At 34.9% G+C, this 26153-nt stretch overlaps 1 protein-coding gene across 9 annotated transcripts in view; it reads left to right on the top strand.

Annotated features, from left to right (window-relative positions):
• The window catches only part of ASH1L (ASH1 like histone lysine methyltransferase), a 199998-nt gene that overhangs the window by 9120 nt on the left and 164725 nt on the right, over positions 1-26153 (top strand). For 5 of the 9 annotated variants that reach the window (XM_070497871.1, XM_070497873.1, XM_014837019.3 and 2 more), the window contains exon 2: positions 16449-16968. In XM_070497871.1, coding sequence (XP_070353972.1) covers positions 16549-16968 — 420 coding nt within the window. In that variant the 5' untranslated portion in view covers positions 16449-16548. Of the gene's footprint in view, positions 1-2464; positions 2619-16448; positions 16969-26153 lie in introns of all 9 variants that reach the window. The other 4 variants (XM_070497868.1, XM_070497869.1, XM_070497866.1 and 1 more) reach the window with 1 other exon arrangement.

Below are 26153 nucleotides of genomic sequence, written 5' to 3'. Positions count from 1 at the left end.
GGGGACGATAACTTAGGTTGCATGTGGGGTTTGAGTAAAAGAGTAGTCAAGAATGACTCCAATGATGGCCTCAATAATTTGATGCCGTTTGCTGAGATGAGGAACATCGGAAGAAGCAGATTGTGGGAGTGCAGAAATTAAGAATTTGGTTTGCTATACTGACTTTGAGTTTTCTATTAAGTGTTTCAGGTTGAGATATTGAGTAGGCAGTTGGATGTATAAGTCTTGAGGTCAGGGCAAATATAAATTTGGGTGTTGATCTGTGTAGAAATGCTATTTAGAGCCATGGGATTTGATGAGATAACCTGGAGAGAGAATGTAGATAGAGAAGGGTTGAAGGTTTTGGACTCAGTTGTGGGTATTCTTGACACTTAGAGAAATTTAATCAAGAATACTAGGTTTAAAGAATCTTTTGATAATTTTAAGAATAGCTTCCTGACTAAGAAAACCTAACAAGTACTAACTAGTCAAGACATAGAGATAATAATAAAGTGGTTGATCAACAAATTGCTATTTTTTATCTGTCAGCTGTTTGTGTCGCAGAGATCAGAACACTCATGTTATACGAAATTTAGAACCAGAGTGCCTATTTCTGCTTGCTTACTCTGAAAAGATTGCTCATTATCTTCCTAGATATCCATTGTGAACGGCAACATAAGGTAAAACAAATAAATACAAGTTTATAAAATGATGAATGAGGTATCAAAAGACATGAAGCTCCTTACCCATTAACATGATAACCATTTCTAGCTTTGAAAATTTACAGAATAAAAGTGAGATCAAACTGCCTTCTAATTACTTATTTAGTCTATCATTGGGCATTGTTAAACTTTCCTTTAAAGAAGCTGGTTTTTCATCTGTGGACTTAATGAGTCAAAACATCGAATATCCTGGATACATGTGTAGGATCTAATACTTGTGAATATTAGGGGCTTAATATTGTTTAGGTTGACTTGCTGCATATTTTGGAACATATTTCCTGGGTGTAGGTAAGGATTTATTTAAATGTATTTGAGGTGTTAGAAATTGAAACAAATAGAAATAACAGACAATAAAGGCAGTCACAGCATATAGATTATTTATTGTTGATTTAAAAATGTGTCGGAAGTCCTCTTAGCTAATGCATGAAACAGATACTGTTGCTTGAGTACATGAATTCACACTTGCCAATCCACGTCTACCATTAGGAAAATGTAGGGCGCATCTGTTGAACTGGGACTATGCCTAAATAAGACCAGTAGTTTTGGACTTTGTCAGTCCAGGTAGAGAAATTAATTCCAGAACATTGAGGGGAACAATGTATTCCCCAGGGTTTATCTGGCCTCTTGTTGCTATTTTATAGAAATCACCAGAGAACTAAGGATCCATATCATGGATGATTTCTTTTTCCCAAGTCAAAGTGAGAATCATTGGTTTGTGTGCATTAGAGCCTTTCTCTTCCAGGCAAATGGTGTGTTAAGAAAACATTACCCCAAAATTTCCAGATAGTTTGCAGATGATCTTCTTAAGTAGAACTGAGATGTTTAAGATAGTGATGTGATTTGGAATTCAGATAAGGCTCTAAAAATATTTCTAGATGAATATATTCTACAAAAATCTGGAAACTGTTCACTGAGGCTTAGAAGATGGTTAAAAATGGCCACCCCCTAGTTTCATGGGCATCCGTTCTGCTGTACCTTACCTTAGAAACTGGCCTTGAAAACAGAACGTCATAACTCTTTGTGGTGGTGGTAGTGGTGGTAGTAGTCATGGGCCCTATTAAGTATGTAATGAAACCTTTGTGCCCTTTCCTGAAAAGTGCACATATGCACATAAAATTTTTGGTACATTATTTTTGGGAGTTCATAGGCGATTTTGATTGTAGGTTAATATCCCTTGTTTCATAAGCATCTTAATTATGAGTGTTATGAAATGACAGTTGCATTCTTTACCTATTCTTCAACAGAAACTGCTCTTAAAAATGGAAATAAACTCATGTAAGGACGGTGATGGTTGGATGGTGGTTTAAGTAAATCTTTGCTGGACTGTCTGTCATCTGTCCACCTTCCTTTCCCCTTCACCATTTTGGTAATGCAATAATTTCTGGAGAATCATCAGTTATAAAGCAACATACCAATGTTAGAATGGCAGGCTGGGTATAAGAAAAGTAATTCTTGTCCAGAATCAGTAAAATGGCAGCAAAGTGATAATTATTTATCTATGGCCCACCCTGATTGGCTTTCTGCCCACAATTACCTAGCCTCCCTAGCTACATCCCACATACCTCTCTGAGTACAGTTTCTAAATCCCAACCTGACTATATCCCTTGGCAGAAGGGATTGTTTTGCACTTTCTCCAAGTTCCTGCCTACCTCTTCAGCTTTGTGTCCCACTGGGCCTCTTACCCTGTGCTCCAGCTGTTTGGAACTGCCACCATTCCCAAATACAGTTCGTTTATATCTCCATGACTTTCATGTTCCTCCCAGTGCCTGGCTGCTTAGAAAACACCTACCCATCTTCTGAGACAAAGTTCAAGTTGATGCTGTGAAGCTTTACCTGGCCACCTCTTCTCTTTTGGTGAACAATATGCATTCATTTCTCTTTGGCATATACCTAGGAGTGGAATTGCTGGGCTACAGGGTAAGCATATTTTTATCTTTAGTAAATACTTTCAAACAGTTTTCCAGATTGATTGTATGACTTTCTAACTCTACCAGGAATGTATAGGTATTTCAGTTGCTCCACATCCTCACCAACATTTGGTGTTGTCATTCTTTTTAATTTTAGCCATTCTGGTGGGTTATAGTATTTCATTGTGGTATTGATTTGCATTTTCCTGATGACTGTTGAGATTGAACATCTTTTTAGGTGTTCGTTGGACATTTGGACTTCCTCTTTTATAAAGTACCTGGTCTTAATATGTATTCTGAATGCAATTCCTTTATCATATATTCATTGTGAATATCATCATCTAATATGTGGCTTGCTTTTTCCCCTCTCTTGGTGGTGTCTTTTGACAAACAGAAGTTCTTATTTTTGATAAAGTCCAGTTTGTCTTTTTTTCCCTTAAAAAAAGGATGGTGATCTAGTTTAAAGAGCTATGTAGTTGGGATAGGGGAAATGGAGAATTACTTAACAACAGGCATAAAATTTCAGTCAAGCAAGATAAATAAGCTCTAGACATCTCTACAACTTCATCAGCAGTGCTGTGTTGTGCACTTAATTTATTAAGAGGGTAGATCTCATGTTAAGTGTTCTTACCACAATAAAATAAAATAAATAAAAAGATAAAAAGGTATGTAATAGGTGGTAGTCTATTGAATAGAAACAAAGAGGAGAGGAATCTATTGAGAAAAGAGCTAGTCAGTACTAGAATAATGGAGTTAGAAAGTATGTTCAGAACTTATTGGGTTAGTTTTCTCAATTTTGTGTAGAAATTAAAAAAAAAAGATTTTGAGAGATGTGTGCATATGGTAGCTACATATTTTTCAAATCTTTTAAAAATATGTTTTCACTGGGGCTGGCCCCGTGGCCGAGTGGTTAAGTCTGTGCGCTCCGCTGCAGGCGGCCCAGTGTTTCGTTGGTTCGAATCCTGGGCACGGACATGGCACTGCTCATCAGACCACGCTGAGGCAGCGTCCCACATGCTACAACTAGAAAGACCCACAACGAAGAATATGCAACTATGTACTGGGGGGCTTTGGAGAGAAAAAGGAAAAAATAAAAACTTTAAAAAAAAAAATATGTTTTCATTGGATTTTTGTTTAAGTATAAAGCTAATACAAATTCTGTAATAGATCAAGAAAAAATATTATATAAAGGTTTTTTTGTTTTTACTTCCAAACCTTTCCCCTTAAATAATCAGTGCTATCAATTAGTATATAATCATCCATACTATGCGTGTATAAATACATGTATTTTTTTCCTACTCTTTACAAATAGGAGATTATACTTGCTTTTTTACTTAAAAATAGCAGACATGGCTATCTGTATTTTGTATGTGTGTGTTTATGTATATATATATATATATATTTAACTTTTTTTTTGTGGCCACATTAAGGAGTGCTGTAATAAATCTCCGTTTATTGATGCTCTTATTTTTCTGTGATAGAGTCTCAAAAGTAGAATTGCTGTTGAAGTCAAAGAGTATGTAAAATTTAAAATTGTAGTAGATACTGTAAATATTACTTTCCAAAATGATGGTGGCCATTAGTGCCCATTTTCTCACACTCTGCCAGTATTAGTTATCAGACTTCTAAATTTCAACCAAACTGATGAGTGAAAATATCTTGCTTAATTCACACCCTCCTGACTACTAGTGAGGTTGTAGTTTTTATGTTCCTAATTGATCATTTCTCTCTTCTGTAATTGCATGTGTATATCTCTTGTATGTCTTTTCTTATTTACTAGTTTATAGAATAACTGTGTATATTAGAGAGATTAAACGTTTTTCGTGTTTTCTCCCCATCTATTGTTTGTCTTTTAATTTTGTTTACAATGTCTTACCATACAGATACATAATGCTTTTATATAATCAAATCTATCAGTATTTTTTGGTGGCTTCTCGTTTCCTGGTTTGCTTAAGAAAGATTCTCCACCATAGGCTATAGAAATATTCACAGATATTTTGCAAGTACTTTTATGTTTGCATATAGCTCTTAAATCCATGAGGACATTATTTTTGTATATAACGTGAAGGATGAATCTTTGTTTTCTCCAAATGGATAGCCAATTAGGTCACCATGCAATAAAATATATTAACTAAATCAGCTTCTTTCCATATTGAAATTAATTGAAAAAAGTTTTCACAGGACTACCACTAACCTATATTCTTTATGCAAAGTAGGAAAGGAACCCCCTTCCTCAACATGCTTTATTTTGATCTGCAAGAAAATTTTTAAACGACTTTATTGAGATATAATTCATGTACTATGCAATTCACTAATTTAAAGTGTGTACTTCAGTGATTTTTAGTATATTCAGATAGTTAGGCAACCATCACCACTATCTAATTTTAGAACATTTCATCTTGGTACCAGTTAGCTGTCACTCTCCATCTCTGGCATTCCTCCTCTCCCCTAGCCCTAGGTAACCACTAATCTTTCTTTCTGTATAGATTTGTGTTTTCTGGACATTTCATATAAATGGGATCATACAGTATGTTGTCTTTTGGAGCTGACTACTTTCATTTATCATAATGTTTTCAAGGTTCATCTGTATTATAGCATGTATCAATACTTCATTCCTTTTTATTGATGAATAACATTCCATTGTACGGATAACATTGCTATGAACATTTGTGTACAAGTTTTTGTGTGGACATATGTTTTCATTTCTCTTGGGTATATATCTAGGAGTGAAATTGTCAGGTCGTATGGTAACTCTGTTTAACCTTTTGAGGAACTGCCAGACTGTCTTCCAAAGCTACTGCACCATTTTACATTCCTACTCCAATTTCTCCACAGAAAAATTTTGTAAAAAACAAATGTAAGATATTTACAGTGTGAATCATGCCCTCTTGGAAGTGGCTCTTTTGTTTAGTTTACAACCATGTGCATTGGCCCTGAGTTGACAGCCCCTAACCCTTGTCAAAATACAATAATTCGTTAATGGGATAATCTTTCTTATGTAACTTCTACTTCCCTCCTGTTGCCATTTTAGAATTCTCTAGGTTAGAGATCAGTGTCCCTGTACATTCCTTGCAACCACAGTCCCATCCCACCTTTTTTAAAAAAACAGAAATGAAGTTAGATATTTGATCCATGTTAACTTTGCTTCTCAGGAAGAGCTAAGCAAAGTTTGATGAGATTATTTAACAGTCAATAAGTATAATTTTTTCCTTAGGATTTAGCTTTGTGAATGCTTTATGTATTTTCCTCTTATGGCTTACTAATTGTAAATTATTTCTGCTATTTTACTTTCCTGTTCTAAACTTCTAGTAGTAGTTTGTTGGTGTAATATGGTGTTTCTTTGGTCACGAGACAAATTCTTTCCTCTGAGTTAAAGTTTCTGAAATTAGGAAATAACACAATTGATAATTACATTTAATGTGGTAGTGGTTTCTAAAAATTTTTCTCCTGAAAATGTGGTCATTGATTCATGAAGCCTCGTAAAATCAGTGGCATCTTGGACTTGAAGGAATATATACAGTACATAAACATGAAAATAACTAGATTTATTGGTGATTAGTACTTTGAAAATTAGGAATTTCTGGTGATTGTCACTGTCTTTTAAATGAAGGATTGTTCTGTAGTTGAGTAAAAAATCTTAGTTTCTCCAACTTTGCAAGTGTAGTTTATGTTGTATAAATTATTTAGGAACATCATTCAAATTTTGTTTGTATCTTCATGAAGATATTGTAGTTTTTTGTGATTTCAGTGATTTATGTAATATATGTGATTGAGTGGTTTAATGTAAAACATCTTAAACCAGTTAGGACACTGCTTGCTCTTTTACTTTTGAAGAGCAAATTACATGATGGTATACATAGTGCTTATTTTTTAAATTGTAAAAACAGTATGAGATTAAAGAAAAATATGAATTCTTTAATTTTTTATTTTCATTGTCTATTCTCTTTTAGTCTTTATATACATGATCAAAAATATAATAATATGTATGTTTATTTAGTCAGTAGATATTGTAGAATACCTTTTATGTTCCAAGCACTTTGCTAAGGATATAGCAGTGAATAAGGCAGACAGGGTTGTTATTCTCATGGAACAAATGGTCTAGTGGAAAATAATGGATATTAAGCATATAACTTACTGGTATGATGAATGTTAGGAGATTTACAGTATGCTACATGAGCACTTAACAGGAAGATCTCCCCTGGTCTAGACGGTTAGGAAGTGTCTCCCTAATGAAGTGACCTTTAAGCTGAGGTGGAAAGGGTGAGTAGAAGTCATCCAGGAAGGGGGTGGAAGAGAGTTCCAGGCAGAGGGAACTAATTGTGTGTTCTCCTAGAGGAAGGAAGACAGAGACGTTTGAGGAACTGAAAAGTAGTTAAAACACTTGGGTCACACATATATCAGTTTTTGCTTTTTTTTTTTTTAAAGGATTATGTTTTTCCTTTTTCTCCCCAAGCCCCCCGCTACAGAGTTGTGTATTTTTAGTTGTGAGTCCCACTAGTTGTGGCATGTGGGATGCCGCCTCAGCATGGCTTGATGAGTGGTGCCATGTCCGCGCCCAGGATTCAAACTGGCAAAACCCTGGGCTACCAAAGCAGAGCGTACGAACCTAACCACTCGGCCATGGGGCTGGCCCCAAGTTTTTGCTCTTTTTGGTTGTTATTTGCCCCTGCTCTGCTCATAGCCAAGTAAGAAATGGTGATACAAAAGGTAGGTAGGAGCAGATAATAACAACAATAAAAAAGTAAACACTGATAAAGTGTGTGAAGTATTGTTCTAAATACTTTTCATATATTAGTTCATTGAACCCTAACAACAGTTTCTATTTGCGGATGGGAGAACTGAGGCATGGAGTGCCTTGCCCAAAATTGATATAGTAGAACTGGTATCTAAGCTATGCATTCTGGATCCAGAGTTTGTGTCCTTAACTGCTGTACCATACTGCAGATCTAAGTTATAAGTTATGATTAGGATTGGGGACTTTTATATCTGAAGTCTAATATGAAACCATCGAAAGGTTTTAAGCAAGGAAATGACACAATCAGATTGTTTTTTTTTTTTAAGATTTTATTTTTTCCCTTTTCTCCCCAAAGCCCCCCAGTACATAGTTGTATATTCTTCGTTGTGGGTCCTTCTAGTTGTAGCATGTGGGACGCTGCCTCAGCGTGGTTTGATGAGCAGTGCCATGTCCGTGCCCAGGATTCGAACCAACAAAACACTGGGCCACCTGCAGCGGAGCGCACAGACTTAACCACTCGGCCACGGGGCCAGCCCCAATCAGATTGTTTTTTTAAATCATCTTTCTGACTGCATCTTGGAGTAGGGACTGGAGGAGAGCTAGTTGGATATACAAAGAAATTAGAAGGCTAATGCTGTATTCTATGCAAGAATTGTTTTTTGGACTAGTCAGTGGCAGTGAAATTAGAACTGGATGTAATCAAAAATTATTTATGTGGTAGTCACAAGTTTTGGTGTTAGGTTGAAGGTTGAAAATAAGGGAATGAGGGAATCAGGGATGACTGCCAGGTTTCTGAGTTGAGCATCTGGTAGTACTATGATTACTTAGCTAGTATGATATATTCTGAGAAATATAAATGGTCATCTATAAGAATTTTAAAGAGCGTTATGTGCTAAAAAACTTTTTAAGTTTTATATAGTTAATTTATATCCAGTTTTTAATGTTGAGAAGTACAACAGTGATTACAGTCTCTGTTTGATAAAGATCACAAAGAAAAATTTATCACAGATGAGACAAGCTAGATTTTACTTATTTTAAGCTAAAAATCTGCCAGCATTGTTGTCTGCAATGTGGTAATTTTAGATAAGTATACTTATCCAAAAAGAAAAAAGTTATTCTTACATATTAGAGAAAGTTAATAATATAGATTACCTTTCTTACCAAGTTAAAACTTATGACTTCACTAACTTTATTGTCATAAAGTTATGACATTCCTCTGTATATATCGTGCTCATATATTTCCAGCTGTCTGCTTGACCTTTCCACTTAAATGTTTCATAGTCATCTAAAATTTAACATCTCTATTACTGAACTCTTGATCTCCCCTTTCTGTCTTATCCTGGCAAACAACTTCTAGAATGTCAGCCCCTTGAGGGCCAGGATTTTTGTGTTTTTTTACACTGCTCTATCCCCAGTTCCTGTTACATAGTGGGCACTCAATAAATATTTGTTGAAGGAGTGTGTAAATGGTACCACCATACAGTTCACCAGTTGCTCATGTCTTCACGTTTTCTTTCTCTCCCCTCCTTCATCTTATTGACAAATCATGTCAGTTAAATACCTCTCAATCTATCCATTTTTCTTTATTTCCAGTGCTAACAACCTAATCTGTCAGTCTTATGATGGTATTCCAGAATCAACATTTCCTGTCTTTCTAATCATTCTTTCACAGCAACCAGAGAGGTTTTTTTTAAAAAATGTAAATTGTATCTTCATACTCCCCTACTCAGAGCTTCTTTTTGGATCCAAATCTTTAATATAGCTCAGAAAGGCCCTTTGCAAGCTATTTTCATTTATCTTTCCATTTTCATTTTGTATTATTTCCCCTTTGGTTTATCTACTGTCTATCTTTACAGTCTCAGGGGCTTTTTACACATACTGTTCCCTATTTTTGGATCATTGTCACCTCCACGTTTTGCCTGGCTGTTTCCTACTTAGACTGGGTCTCAGCTTAAAATTAAATGTCTTTCTAAGATATGTTCCCTATCCCTCCAAGTTCCCTTGATATACTACCTTGTATAGTAGTACCTTCACATTTGTTATAAGTTACAATTACATATTTTATAATTAGTCATTTATTTGCCTCCCCTTCTAAAATTTAAAGTTCATGAGACCACGGACCATATTTGTATTACTTATGACTGTATCTACAGTGTCCAAGTCTCAAAATGTATTTTGAGGCTTTCAAAATATTTATTGAATGAATGAAAGGGTAGGTTAAGAATGATGAATCCATAAAGGAGATGATAGAATGGTTAGAGAGGTATTTGGAGAGCCAGTAGAATGTGTCATCACAGAGACCAAGGGAGAGGTTCAAGTAGCAAATATGCCAAGTGTGGCACAGAGGAGTAATAAGATCAGGACTAAAAATGATCTTTGTGAGGCAGCATAACATAGTGTTTAAGAGGAGCCAGCCAGACCTGGGCTCTACCTTTTGTTGGCTATTAACCTGTTTTTTCATCTCTAAAAGGGAATAATAATAGTAACTACCTCATGGTGTGTGAGGCTTAAATGAGATAATCTATGCAAAACATTTAGCATAGAGCTTTGCACATATTAAGAGCTCAGTAAATTTTAGGCATTTTTATTACTTTTGCTAATGTTGAACCCACTCTAAAGACTCATTGTTTATAGTACTTAAAAATATGTATAGTTGATTTTATATTGCCTTGCTAAATAGAGTTCTATCAAAGTGTGTTGATTCCGTTCCCACCCCTTATGATAGACAGGGTAGCTTACAAAATGGTCTCTAAACATAGATGAATTGTTTTCCAGAGTGGTGTGGTATCTCACTGACTAGAGCGCTGTATCAACAGTGAATTGTTTCTTTTTATCATAGTCATTGTTTGTTACTTGGATGTGAGATTATTATGGGAGGTGTGGGGTGGGGAGTGGTCTTTACTTTATAGTAGGAATAGGGTATGGAGGTGAAAAACAAGTTTGAGCAGTTTTCGAAAATTTTATATTTGTATTGCTTGCACGGATATTTAGTGGCATATTGGAGAATATACAGTGAGCGACATTCATAAATCACTATGAATTGTGATTTATTTTGTAAATTTATAAGTAGTATCTAACATGTTAGATTATCATAATTTGTGTTGATATAATGTATGTATGCTATTAATATAATTAGTAATTTTCTAAAAGCTTTGTTCATAGCTAAAATGATCTTGAGCGAAAGGGCTTCGTGCTATAGATTTAGTGTTAGTTTCCCTTGAATTTGGACTAGACTGTTCTGAATTGTTTCAGTGATTTAAAAACATACTATAAATCCAGAAGTTGCATGTGAGATGAATGTTAAATTTGCTTCTTTGAGCAAAGAGATTCTAGCAGTCTTAGTTCTGTGTTTCTCCTTGGAACTGTATTTTAAATTGAATGTACTGTAGTAGAACCAGAATAAGTTGTGTAACAACATGGCATTCTTTTGCCCCTGGATGGAAAACTTAGATTGTATAGATGTCTTTCCAAAAGCTGAAAGAATATCAGTCTTGTATAGATATCCTTCCAAAAGCTGAAAGAGTATCATTCACAAAGAACATTGCTTTGAAAGTTCAAAAACAGCGTTCTGGCAGCTGCTATAGGGACTGCTTTTCAAGCAGTTTACATTTAGCAGATAAAAAGCATTCTTTGTTGTGAAGTAGCTTCAGAATTTGGATTTATCTTTACTAGAAACACTTAAATTTGGTATGTGGGGTTTGCCAGTCATGATTTTCCAGTCTCACTGTCTAAATGGATTCAAAGAATATGCCCTTAGACATAACTGTTCTTTTTCCTCCTGGATAGGGAAACATAATATTTCTCTATTCTTATGTACATTTCTAGGTTAGTGGTCAGTGTTTTCAAATTAATTCATTTTCACTTTATTGATATTCTCCTATTTATGTAATAATCTGTGTCACTTGGATTCAGTTTTTTCCATTTTTAAAATGAAGAGAATCGTGCTCTTCCAGACCCTTCTGTGGAATGTTTTGAAAATGAATAAGTGCTGGTAAAAAATGCTTTAAGTTCTTTGGAAGAAATACTGAAATTCTGCTTTACTTTTATAAGTATATAGTAACACTTGGAATTCTTTCATTATGAAAAATAAAAATTGTGGGGAAATTTAAAAATGTGTGTACTTGTGAGTAGTATAAAAGCAGTTGTTTTTGTAACTTTGTAATAATTTGTAAATTATTATTTGTTTTTATTCCAGAAATGATTTGTTTTAATAACTAACAAAAAAGCTTGATGGCAGGTCCATCAGTTCATTAATAATGTGAAACCCAGGATGGGCATTAGAAATTAAGAAACAAATAAGAAAGAGGGGGGGAAATAGAAAAGGAACAAATTGAAGCCAATAAAATATAACCCATATAAGGCATGGAATTAATTCAAATATTTATTGAACATCTTCTGTGTGCCAGGTACTGTTCTAGGTGCTGGGATACTACATTGAACTAACCTGACAAAAATCCATTTCCTGGTGGACTTTACATTCCAGTGGAATGATATAGACCCTAAATAAATACATTATACATGAGATGATGAGAAGAGCAATGAAGAGAAATAAAGCAGGATAGAGTGCGAGAAGATGATGGTGGGATGGGTGTTTTTCTGTTTTATAAAGAATTATCAGGGAATGCCTATTCTATAACGTTATATATAGCAAAAGGCATGAAGGAAATGAAAGAGCAGGCCATGTAATTATTAGAGGAAAGGGTGTTCTACTCAGCCAGAATAATAAGTGCAAAGGCCTTCAGGTAGGAGTATTTCTCTTGTGTTTGAGAAACAGAAGGAGCAGATCTGTGTCTTCCCTTCTTGGAACTAAGTGAGAAAACTGATACATGATGGAAGAGAGGTAGAGGGGATCATGGGGCAGATTAAATAGGGCCTTTAAAACATTGTAAGGACTTTGGCTTCTACTTTGAGTAAGATGAGAAGCCACTGAAAGGGTTTTGAGCAGAGGAGTGACATGGTATGACACAGGCTTTAAAAGGATCACCCTGCTTCTGAGTTGAGAAGCCTGTAAAGAGATACAGGGGCTGAAGCAAGGAACTGGTTAGGAAGCTATTGCAATAGTCTGGGTCAGATATTATCACTGGGATCTGATTGGTAAGTGTCAAATTAGTGAGAAATAGATTCCGCATATATTTTGAAGGTAAAGAAGACTTTGCTGACCCAGAGGACAAGTTGGGCATTAGAAAAGAAAGGAATCAAGGATGATTAGAAATCTTGGGCCTAAATATTTCTGGTTGGAGTCGCATTTATTGAGATGAGGAAGCCTGTGAGAAGAACAGATTGGGGAGTTTGGCGAAGATGAATTGATTTTACACATGTTAGATGTAGAGGACCTAATTGTTAGATATCCAGTCAGTGTGTCAAGTAGGCATTTAGATATACGAGTCTGGAGTTCCAGGAAGAAGTCTCAACTGGTCTCTGTCTGGAGATAGAAATTTGTGAATCATCAATGTTAGATGGAATTTAAAGCCAAAAGACTGACTCTGGTCATTTAGGAAGTGAGTATAGACAGAAAAGGAAAGTATGTGTCCTGGGGCACCTCAGTGTTTAGAGTTCAATCTTTAGGAGAAAAGGAAGAATCAGTGAAGAAGACTGAGGTTGACTAGCCAGCAAGGGAGAACAAACCGGAGAGGAATCCTGGAAGTCAAGTGAACTTTAGCTGTGTCAAATTCTGTTGATAGGTCAAGTAAGATGAGAGGACTGAGAATTGATCATTGTACTCAGCAATGTAGAGTACATTGGTGACCTTGACTGGCAGTTTCTGTGGAGAGGTGGTGAAAGTGGATTGATGTGTTCAAGAAAAAAAGAAAAGATGAGGATTTGGAGATGGGGAGTATCGACAACCCTTTCAAGAAATTTTGTTGTATGGGGGAACAGAGAAATGGGAAGCTGGTGGAGGATATGGAGTCAAGAGGAGTTTCCTTAGATGAGAAAAATTGTAGTATGTTTTCATGCTAATTGACATTATCCAGAGGAAAGGTGAGAAATGGATGATGTGAGGGAGAAAGAGGATAGTTGCCTGAATAATGCTCTTGAGAAGGCAACAAGGATAGGATTTAGTCCTCAAGTGGAGAGGTTGGAAGTAGAGACAATTTATATATTATAATAGGAAGGAAGGCAGAATCTATAGGAACACAGACACAGGCGGTAGATACAGACACAGGTGAGTAGATACATGGTAGGAGCTTGTGGCAGTGTTCTGATTGTTTCTGCTGCCGTCATCAGATTAGAGGCAGAGTCAGTGAGAGTGGAGATGATACGAAATAGTTGTTTAGGAGAGTGATGAGGTGAATAGATTAGGGAAATGTGTTACTAAGGGTCCACTTGAGGTTAGTGGTCAGGAATATAAAGTGAGATCAGTGAAGCATGATTGTTCTTCTTAGACCATCTTTGATAGTACAGAGACAGAAGAGGTATCTGATTTGAAAGCTGTTACTAGTGCAATTAAGATATTTTAGTAAGTTTACAGAAAACCACCTCTATGAAATACAATCAACAAATAATAAGAAAAAACGTGTATATGGGTTTCTAACACAAGATAAGTCATGTAAAAAAGAACAGACACATTTTCTACATGCTAGACATTATGTTAGAAGCTATAGGGGCCTTAAAATTCATTCATTCATTCAACTATTTATTGGGTACTATAATATGTGCTATTCATTGTCCCAGGTGCTGGGAATGTAGTGGTAAACAAGCCAGAAGAAGTCCCTACCCTCATGAAGCTTACATTTTGTTTTGTTTTGTGAGGAAGATTGGCCCTGAGCTAACATCTGTTGCCAATTTTCCTCTTTTTGCTTGAGGAAGATTGTTGCTGAGCTAACATCTGTGGCAGTCTTCCTCTATTTTATATGGGATGCACCGCGCCCGGGATCTGAACCTGCAGATCCCAGGGTGCCAAAGCAGAGCACCCAAACTTAACTACTACGCCTCCGGGCTGGCCTTGCTTACATTTTTTTTTTTAATTTATTTTTTATTTATTTATTTATTTTTATTGAGTTATTGATAGGTTACAATCTTGTGAAATTTCAATTGTGGCCTTGCTTACATTTTAATTATGGTAGTCTATTCGGGGATGTAGCTGACAAATGTAGAGCAAGAAAAAAAAATTGGTTACCCAGATTGTGATCCTACATGAATAATAGCTATTCAGAGAAGGATCAGGTCAGTGCAGGCTTAAATGTAGGTCTGAGAACATAAGTCGGCAATTCATCATCCAAAAATTTGTTTGTTTTTTGCTTTTAGAAAGATAATATAATGTAGATTGGGTTGCTTCCACCCTGGTGCTTAGAGTAACACTTCTTAATCATGAATACTTCTGCATTGAAATGTATGACTATTCACAGAAATTGTTGTAATTAAGACGAAAATGGACCCAGATCAGGTCAAGTAACGTTTTGTCACTAGTGAGTTATGAAAATACTTTTGGTTTCCAGAGTGTTGAATTTCAAGATTGTGAACATATCATGGAGAAGACAGGACTGTACTTGTAAAGAGAAAGAAAGCACATGGCACAGAAGCAGAAATGAACGTGATTTGTTAGGGACAATAAGAAAACTGAATTGACTAAATTATAGGGGATGTGTGTTGGGAAGTAAGGATAAACAAGTTTGAATAGTTAAAGCCAGATTATAAAAAGCCTTGAATGTCATAATGAAGTATTATTTTACAAAGTGGTGGATAGCAAGAATTGTCAGAGTCAACTGATTGGAAGAGTAGCTGTTAGCGTGAATGAATAGGATGGGAACAAACTGAAGAGTTTAGTCAGTTGACCAGTATTTTTGGAGTAACTGTTTAAAATTCTGCTGCTACTACTATTACCAGTAATAATAATAAATTGTTGAAGCATTTTATCGAGCTTTTGCTATGTGCCATCATGGGGCTGTGCATTTTATTTGCATTCCTTGTAGGAGTTGTAAAACAATTGTATCAAATGTCTTTGTTCTTGAGAATCTTATAATTTTGTTGGAAAGAAAAGTCTTAAGGTGCATAGTTTAAACTATGAAATATTCTTCTTTATAAGTGGAACTTGCTAAGGGATAGGATGTTCTTCTGTTTGCAGATACCAGTCCTGGATCTTGATTCAGATACATGCTTGAAGTAAAGACTAGTCTACCAGTCCTCAAGAATAGTGAATTGTTTTGTTTTGATAATTATATTCACTAGTCATCTTTCTGATTATATGGTAATCTGGTTTCCTGAGGATCTTTATTTATGAGAAGGGGATTTCCTTGTGTAGATTATTCAGATTCTCAGGTGACGTGTACTACCTATTGTAAAATAATAAATTGGCTTGCTGATTTAAACATAATTTATGGCTTTGGGGAATTGAAGCATGCCAACTGACTTTGCTATTAGGAAAATTTGTAAAAATAAATTTCTGGTTTTCAAGATTTTCGTAACAGTTGTTATAAATCATTTGTCTAATTATTTGTTTAATATTTGTCTTTCTCGCTAAAGTATGAGGCTTGTAAGTTTAGGAACTGGATCTGTTTTGCTGAATATTGTATTTCCGGGGTGTTGCATAATGCCTGGCGCTTGATAGGTGCTCAGAAATATTTTTGAATGAATGAATGAATGAGTGAATGAATTCAGAGTTGAAATGTACACTAGCAACAGAGCCAGCCCAAGAGTCCTGACCCTAAAAACCTGACCTCTTATAATAGGTTGGAGCACTGAAACCAGCCCCAAATATGATTCTTTACCTTCATTGAAACTGATTTTATTCAACTAATGTGAGAAATAAATTTCTTTGAAACTGAGAAGTGCTAAAATATATGAAATTATTTTTATCTTAGGCTGTGTTTACTTGACCATCAGTTGCAGAAGCTTCTTGGTTGAGTTATAACAGTGGTTCTTAAATGTTGATTTGCACCCTACCACTACAGCTTGTTTATGATATCTGTAGAATGATAAACTTATTCTGAAATTTTAAATTCATTTATAATTAAATGAATTTAAATTTATTTTGAACAACACTGATTTCTTTTAAACTGTGATTTTGGGTTCTTCCTGATCTCCTTGTCTCTATCCCCATACCCATTTCTCATGTTAATCAGTAGTTAGTTCTATTCTGATAAATTCTTGTTATGATCTGTTCTGCAGAGAAAGAGATGCTGGTTGCAAGTTTTGGAGATTCCTGTTTTTTATGGAACACAGTTCTGTAAAATTTTCCTAAGTTCCTTGGCAATAACATACGCTTGTGATGGACCCTAGAAATACTGCTATGTTAGGATTGGGTTCTGATTCCGAAGGATTTTCAAGAAAGAGTCCCTCTGCCATCAGTACTGGTTCACTGGTCAGCAAGAGAGAAGTAGAGCTAGAAAACAACACAAAGGAGGAAGAGGATGTTCGCAAGTGGAATCGAGAAAGAAACATTGAAACGGGGAAAGATGATGGTTTGACTGATGCACAGCAACAGTTTTCAGTGAAAGAAACAAACTTTTCAGAGGGAAATTTAAAATTGAAAATTGGCCTTCAGGCTAAGAGAACTAAAAAACCTCCAAAGAACTTGGAGAACTATGTATGTCGACCTGCCATAAAAACAACTATTAAGCACCCAAGGAAAGCACTTAAAAGTGGGAAGATGACAGATGAAAAGAATGAACACTGTCCTTCAAAACGAGTAAGTAGAATTCCCAACAATATGTGATCGTTGACAATATTTGGGTTTCTCTATTTTTATCTAACCCACATACATATTGCAGGAAGTTTGATTTGAATCTTTATATGTTATTTCCAAATAGTCTGTTTTGTGAGCCTAAAATAGGCTTTGAGGCTTGTCAGAGATGTGAGTGATAGTATAACCATGTATGTATTTGTAAAATTATGGCAAACATTTTAAATGCGCTATAAGATTGCTGCTCCTGTGTGGCATAGTGGAAAGAATACTGTATTTGTAGTTAGGAAACCTAGATTTGAATCTTGCCTTCCTATTTACTAACAGCGTGACTATAGACAAATTAACAGAGAAGAAACTAAGGCTCAAAGATGTTAAATGATTGTGATATCGCCTACCTTTCAGGATGGTTCTAAGGATCCAGTTTGCTAACGTATGTTGAAAACTTTTGTTAAATGAATTGTTTTATACAATTCATTAATTGTATAAAACATTCATTCTGTTGTTCCTCATAAGGCAAGTTTAAAAATTGTCCCATTTCCCGCCAGCTATCCAAATATAAAACTAATTTTTCTTAACTCTGCTTACTCTGTCTAGTAAAGATAATAAATTTGTTTTAGACCATGTGTTGGCCACAAGTTTTAGTCACTCTATAACAATATCTAATTTCAGGCTGTAGGCACCATGTGTGCCCACACTCAGTTGTTAATTTTTTGAGTACGTTAGTAAAACAGTGGAGCTAGGCAGAAATAATTAGCTTAACGTTTTGACTGAAATTTTGGAATATTCCTGACTGTGTGAAATAACTTGATTTTTACTGTTAATTCCTTAATATCAAATTCATGTGCTTTTTACATATTACCGGAAACCATAATGTTGCAAGCTCTGTGTTCTTTTCCAAATTGCTGTGACATCCAGAAATTTTCAATAGTTGCCATTCTGTATAAGATCATAGAAACGTAAGGTAGCTTGGGGTGTTTTATTGATAAAATGAGCTGTGAATGAGTTAGATTATAAGAAAGGAGAAAATGAATATTATACCAGTTCTTCAAAAAAAATAACTGAATGAGTCTTAGTTAAGTTGAGTAACCTTCCCTGAGCCTTAATTTTCTTCATCTCTGAAATGAAGATACCTGTTCCTGCTGACCTCAAGAATTTTCAGAAGGTTGATTGAAAAAGATTTTTATCTAGACCTTTTTACTTGAAACAATGTTAGAGCTTATCTTGCACAGCTAACTTGTAAAGGGCTCCAGGATAATTGTCTTAAGTAATCTTTCTATAGGGTTTTTAAAAATAGTGCTAATGATGAGGTTTTGTACTGAAAAGATTTCAACCACAACATGTACTTACTCTCAATATATAAATAGTTTATGTCCCACATATCTTGTTTGTAGTAGAATACAGTCTGTGGTTTCTGAGGGAAGGTATCTGTGTACTTAAAAAACTGCTGGTGATAACTATTTATTTTTCCAACAGCTACTTTAGCATAGGATATTGAATATATTACTACCGTCTAAATTAGTTCTTCAAAAATAACAGAAAGAGCATGGGTTATGGGGTCAGAACCAAATTCAGATCTTTGCTTAATAACTGGACACAGGCAGTTTGGTTTATCTTACTGGGCTGTGGTTTTCTCATTCATAACATGAGACTATTAATGACTTTCTTAAATGGTTATATAAATAATTAAATTTATGTATAGTATTTGGCATGTGATAGGTTCTTGTGAATGTTCTCTTTTCCTTTCTTACAGCCTACGGTAGGGCTTCACAACCTGGGATCTTTGGAAGGTTTGGGTGTGTGTGGTTGCCCTCAGAATATGATAGTCTGTGCCAAATTCTGTGTCTTTGTTTGGATATATTTTTACATAGCTCTCACCAGCTTCTCAAAAGAAGTCATTCCTGACTCCAGAAAGATTAAGCATCAGTTGTTAAGGAGGGAAAGATGGACTATTATGAGGCATGTTGGTAGTCTAAGAAAGGTTGGGGATTTTGTTTTGTTTATCTTAAAGCAAGGCTTTACCAAACACAACCCAAACATTCCCCCCCACCTCGATTCTTCCAAAGTAATGGAATTTTTGTCAGTGCTGCTTTTAAAGCAAATATTAGGCCTTAAATTTCTAGTAAAAACATAGAAAGATAGATCATATATTTTCTCACTTAATAGAATTTTTCTTTCAGCAGTGTTCAGAGGGCAAAAACAAGACCCTCTGAAAAATAAATGAATTATTTGCTGTCATAGTATTGAATGATTGTTAACTGTTGATGTAGTTTTTAAAAGCAAAACTCAAGTTCAGTTCTGTGAGTGAAATTTTCTCTTTCTTGAATTATGTTATATATTGTTAAATTTTGGACTCTCATTTAGAGTGATTCAAATATGTCATTTATTTTTTAAAAATTTCAATTCACAGTTTAGTGGCACATTAATAAGTAAAGTTTAAAGTTTAATTCATTCCTTTGAGAAAATATTAGGAGGTAACTACTCTAAATGTCTTTTATTTAAAGTAATATTAGTTATAGATTTTAAAGGTCCTAATTTTGTTTTTGTTTTTTAAATGTATTTTTTACAGTTTTATTGAAATATACTTGACATACAGCACTGTGTAAGTTTAAGGTGTGTTTGGTTTATTTTTAATTAATTTTATGACTTATGTTTCTGTATTAAAATTTGGCGAAACCAAAAAAATTTTGTAACATTCAGTGTTGGCAAGAATATAGGGGAAACAAGCACTCTCATATGCTGTTGGTGAAGGGTAAATTGGTTTAGTGCTTTTTGAGAATAGTTTGCTCATATCTGTCACAATGAAAAATGGGCAATTCCTTGATCCCACAGTGTCACTTCTAAGAAACTGTCTTATAGAGATACTTGCAAGTATACACCAACATATATGTACAAAGTATTTGTTAAAAGTATACATTTCTGATGCTTTCTTGCTGATTCTGATTTGGTATGTCTGACTATTTGTTTTAATATCTTTATTGAGGTGAAATTCACATACCATACAGTGTATAGTTCAGTGGTCTTTGGCTATATTACATTATTTTTTAAAATTGTGGTAAAATATATTTAATATAAAATTTCCCATTTTGACAGCTCTTAAGTATAAATTCAGTGACATTAATTCACAGTGTTGTGCAGTCATCACCACTGTCTATTTCCAAAACCTTTTCATCACCCCAAACCGAAACTCTGTAACCATTAAGCAATAACTCCTCATTGCTCCTCCCCTAAGCCCCTGGTAATCTCTAATCTGCTTTCTGTCTTTATGAATTTACCTATTCTATGTACTTCATGTAAGTGGAATCATATAATATTTGTCCTTTAGTGTCTGGCTTATTTCACTTAGCCTAATGTCTTCAGGGTTCATCCATGTTGTAGCATGTCTCAGTTGTTCTTCCTTTTTATGGCTAAATAATATTCCATTATATGCATATGCCACATTTTGTTTATCCATTCATCATCTATGGACACTTGGATTGCTTCCACCTTTTGGCTATTGTGAATCATGCTGTAGTGAACATTGGTGTACAGATAGCTGTTTGAATTCCTGCTTTCACTTCCTTTGGGTGTGTACTTAGGAGTGGAATTGCTGGGTCATATGGTAAGTCTATGTTTAGCTTTTTGAGAAACTGCCAAACTGTTTTCCATAGCAGCTGCACCATTTCATATTCCTACTAGTAATACAGGGGGTTCCAATTTCTCCAAATCCTGATCAACACTTGTTATTTTCAGGTTTTGTTTGTTTTTTACTATAGCTGTCCTACGCGTTATGAAATTGTTATCTCACTGTGGTCTTGATTTGCATTTCCTTGATGACTAATGATGTTGAGTACCTTTTCTTGTGTTTGTTGGCCATTTGTATGTCTTCTTTGGAGAAATACCTATTCAAATCTTTTTTTTTTTTTTTTTATTTAAATACCAGTCTCCCTACTGGTCTGATTTTTTTTTTTTAAAGATTTTATTTTTTCCTTTTTCTCCCCAAAGCCCCCCCAGTACATAGTTGTATATTCTTCGTTGTGGGTCCTTCTAGTTGTGGCATGTGGGACGCTGCCTCAGCGTGGTTTGATGAGCAGTGCCATGTCCGTGCCCAGGATTCGAACCAACGAAACACTGGGCCGCCTGCAGCGGAGCGCACGGACTTAACCACTCGGCCACGGGGCCAGCCCCTCTATTCAAATCTTTTGAGTATTTTTGAATTTTGTTTTTTTGTTGCTGAGTCTTCAGGGTTATTTATGTATTCTGTACAGTCATGTGTTGCTTAACAATTGGGATACGTTCTGAGAAATGTGTTAGGTGATTTTGTCATTGTACAAACATTATAGAGTGTACTTGCACAAACCTAGACGGTAGAGCCTACTCTGCTAATATGGTAATAATCTTATGGGACCACTGTTGTATATGCAGTCCATTGTGGACTGAAACATCGTTATGTGGCACATGACTGTATGTAAGACTTGGGAATATTTTGTCACATTCTCTGGGTTGTCTTTTCATTCTCTTGATAGTGTTCTCTGATGCACAAAGGTTTTCAATTTTGGTGAACTCCAGTTTGTCTATTTTTTCTTCTATTGCGTGTGCTTTTGGTGTCATATTCAAGAAATCACTGCCAAATCCAGTGTCATGAAGAATTTTGCCTGTGTTTTTCCTAAGGGTTTTACAGTTTTAGCTCTTATATTTAGATTTTTGAGAGATTTTCAGGTATTGCTGTCACCCTGAACTTGCTCTCTGAATTCAGAAACTGATTAAGATAGCAAGGGATACGTTGGACATGGGAAACTGTTATTTAATGTACAAGAATATCGATATTGGGCCAGGAAATATTTTGATTAGGTAATACACACCTATGATTCAGAATTTGAAAGCTAAAAAAGGAAACAATGAAATATTGTTACCATCATTACCCTTCTCCTGCCTCTGAGAAAATCCATCTTGGAATCCCCTTTGGGTAATCGTATGATAACCCCCAGTAACTATGGTAACTGATTAAGCAGAACAACCAATTCTCAACTAAAATGAAGAAGACTGTTCTGTATATTGACTGTGCTTTTAGGTTATACTTACTTGGAAAATAATACCACATTAAGAACAAATTGTTTGGAGCCAAAATTGGTGCAAAGAAACTTCCAGGAAAGTAACTCCAACATTGGTGTCTTTGATATCCCCTACAAATATATTATGTATATACAAGCAAGTACATGCCCCCCCAATTAAAAATATAAATAGTAATATAAACAGTAGCATACTGTACCCATATTCTGCATCATGCTTTTTTCCCCTTAAATAGTATATTCTGGAGATTTTTCCATACAAAAACTAGGAGAGCTTCTTTGGCCCTTTGAAATATGAGTTACAGGTATTTTTTTTTTTTTTCCAGTTTGTCATTTGTCTTTAGACCTTGCTTATTTTATTTTGCCACACAGAAGTCTTTAGTTTTAAAATCTAATTCAATTAATAAATCTTTCCTTAATGGCTTCTAGAGTTTGACATAGCATTAGAAAGGTGTTTTTCACTCCGAGTTTATAAAAGATCTACTTGTACTTTTTGTAGGACTCTTTTAGTTTCATTTTTAATATATAAATCTTTGATTTATTTCAAGTTTATCATGATACGCAATATGAGTTGTGGATCCAACTTTATCTTTTTCCAAATAGTTACAGGTTATCCGGACACTTTTATTAGGAAGTCCTATTTACTTCTCAGATTTGAGACACTAACTTTACCGTACACTGAATTTCTGTATGTACTTGGGTCTGGTCTGATTTTCCATTTTTGTGTCATTGTTGTCTCTGTTTATTTGCCAGCATGATAGTTTTAATTATGTTTTATATCTCGTAGGGGTAATCCCTCCTCATTACTCATATTTTAAAGTGCTCTTTGCATTCTTGCATGTTAATTTATAAACTTAGTATGATTTCAATAAAAATAGAATTTTTTTCTGAAACTTCTCCAGTTACTTATAAAGTTCATATTTTCTCATCATTATCTGTGGTTGAACTTGGAAGCTAATTGGAGGATGATTTCCTTAAGAAGCTCTCAGTTTGCTTTGCCAGAAATTAGGGTGTGTTACTAACATCTTTCCTGGGATCCCCACTTTGCCTCTATGCTATGGCTTGGTTCATTTACCCTCTGGGCAACTGTGCCTACTTAGGTCAGCCTCCTTTTGGTAGCCTTGGAGATTTTTCTCACTTTCTATGAGGCCAACAGTGCAACAAACATTACATCTTAATGCTGGATTGAGTTACTTTGTTGTAATAGAACAATCTTCAGGGTATTTAGCCTGCCATATGGCTAGAGTGGAAATCACCTGATTGTTTTATAAGAAATAGATTCATTATTAATTTTATAGCAGATTTTCCTGTCTCATTTTTGTTTTTCTATAATGGAAAGAAAAATTTTCTTCTAAATTTCTTGAAAAAATTTGGGTTTGGCTGTCTTCCAACTTCATGGGGTGTCTGTGTCATTTCATAAGTTGTCAGAATGGTATAGTCATTCTTCTATAGCAGTATTTTAGAAAGTGAAAGTAGAGATGGAAGTCATAATATTTACTTATATTTATCACACAGTAACTTAAAGGAGAAGAGGCAATGGTACATTCCTTTCTAGCATTTAAACAAAATTCCAGTTTTGGAATTGTGCAGCAATGCTAGGTATGCATGATCTTAGTTTATTTAGGATGTTAAGCAAAAAACCCCACAGTGCTTTTATGACAAATAAAAAATAACCAAGATATCTGTTTCTTGTAGCTGTAGCAGGTGATTAAAAAGTGAAACTTGTGTGAGCAGAAAGGGGTTGGGGGATATTTCAACACCACTATGTACTAGTTACAAATTAGGTCAAATAGCATTGAAATTTGGTGCTATGTTGGCTAACATTTTGTCAGTGACTAGTTTATTCATTTATTTATTTGTTTATTTATTTTTGAGGAAGATTGGCTCTGAGCTAATATCTGCTACCAATCCTCTTTTTTTTTTTTTGGCTGAGGAAGATTGGCCCTGAGCTAACATCCATGCCCATCTTCCTTCACTTTATATATGGTATGCCTGCCACAACATGGCTTGCTAAGTGGTGCGTAGGTTCACACCCAGGATCCAAACGGGTGAATCCTAGACCACCAAAGCAGATCGTGTGAACTTAACCACTGTACCACCTGGCTGGCCCCGGTGAATAGTTTATTTGATGTCAGTTTAGCCTAGTTGAGTGGATCTAATGAGCACAAGAATTATAAACAGAATTTACAGCCATAATTATAATTTCCAGTCCAAAAGATAGTTTTCTGTTTAGAAAAGAAATGCCTATGCCAACTTAATAGATTATTTAAGAAATAGTTCATTGGAGATGTAATTTTGAATGTCTGTGAAGTGATTTTTATGGAGAATCATTAAAACCCACATGAATCAAAATATTCTAATTAAGACCTCTTGGCCTGAGATTTTATTATAGAACAGATAGATTAATATATTTTCTTTAATAAGAAATTATATGGATAATGAGTATCTCAGCTCTTGCTCAATATAGGTAATTTGCCTAGCAGTTTTTCAGTTACTGCACACAAATTCCAATTGTTTTGAAATGAAATGTTGAGCGAAAAAATGGATTTGATATTACCTAGATTTTAGCTTTTCTTTCTTTGGCATTTCTGTGAGATAGGAATAGTATGTTAGGTTTTCTACGTGTAGAAGTTCCTTTAAATTGTACCCTGTATTAGATTAGGTTGGTTTTAGATAAACTGTATATATTCTTTATTGAAATATAGTTCAAATACCATAAAATTGACTCAAAGTGTACAGTCCAGTGGTTTTTAGTATATTCAGTATATTAGCTACATACGTAGTTGTGCAGCCATCACCACTATCTAATTTCGGGACGTTTTCATTGCCCTAAATGTATATTATTATCGTCTGTTGCACTTTAAGATAACCAATCAAAGGACTAATATTTTACTTTGTACTTTTCACAAAGGAGGATCAAGTTTTGTATCACTTAATTTTAAACATAATCTCTAGTCTGTAAACTCATAGCATTCTTTGATTTATTTATTCCTTCATAAAATATTTGAGTACCTATCCTGTGCAGTAAACAAATAATTATGATTAATGTGATAACTTCTATAATAGAAATACATACAGAGTACCTATGAAATCGCAGAATTGTTGGGAGAAGGTGGTGAGCGGGAGAATATGCAAGGAAAGCTTTACAGAGGAGCTCATATTTAAAGTTAGGTGTTAACATCTTTGTTAGAATTTGCTGGAAAGAAAAGTGTTTTGTGGGCAAAGTAAATAATAAAGGGCAAAGGCACACTTAGCATGTCTCCCAGATGTTTGTCTCTTGTGCTATAAAACAAAAAAATTTGACAGCCCTTTCATATAGGTAAGTACTAAGAAAATATTAAAAATGGAGGACAAGTGGGATACTTATATAATCAACTTTTTGTGTTGCACTCAAAAACTTAGGGAACCTATGCTTCAGTTTTTGTCTACTTTTTCTTCTTAACATATCTTGTTGAAGTTTCTTCTCTCTTCTGACTACAAAGTGCGTTTTAATTTTCAAAATATATAGTGTTGCTTTTAACATTATAAAATTTTAAAATAAAAATTGTCTGACTATATCTGGTTGTTTTTAGGATTTTTCCTTTGTTTTTGAAGTTTGTCTTCCTACTTTATATTAGTATTCCTCTTAGAAAGAGGAAACATTTTGAAGTTAAAGTTGCTTTTTTGGCAAGTTTTTCTACTTGAGAAATTTGAGATAACTTGTAGTAAGTAGGAGCCCTATCATTTATAAGTGTAATTTTAAATCTTACCAAAGATAGATTATCTGAATTTTATTTTACAAATCTGTTAATAGCGAACTGCCTTGTTCTTCATGGAGGAGTGAAAGTCCAGCAGGAATAGTATTGGGACAGAGTGGTAGAGCTTCTTGAGAACACAGAACTACAACAGCAGGTGGCATTAGAGATCAGGTTTAAGAATGAATTGCAAGGCTTTAACTATTAAAGGGGGAAGGGAAATGAAGTGTATTGGGGGTTCAGGGGATAGCTGCCAAAGCTCAGCATGACCCTTGGGGGTTGTTGGTCTGTTTAAAGATGATCTGTAGGTATATGTGTATTTTTTTTAAACAACTGCTTCAAAATCTGGCAATTAAGAATTCTCTTCCAAGAAAAAAAGGAAACTTTTGTTGCATGCCTAACATCCTCT

This window comes from Equus asinus, chromosome 25 (genome assembly GCF_041296235.1).
Source record: "Equus asinus isolate D_3611 breed Donkey chromosome 25, EquAss-T2T_v2, whole genome shotgun sequence".
Lineage (NCBI taxonomy): Eukaryota > Metazoa > Chordata > Mammalia > Perissodactyla > Equidae > Equus > Equus asinus.
Note: the sequence above shows the minus strand (reverse complement) of the source record. Positions and strands in the feature narration are given on the sequence as shown.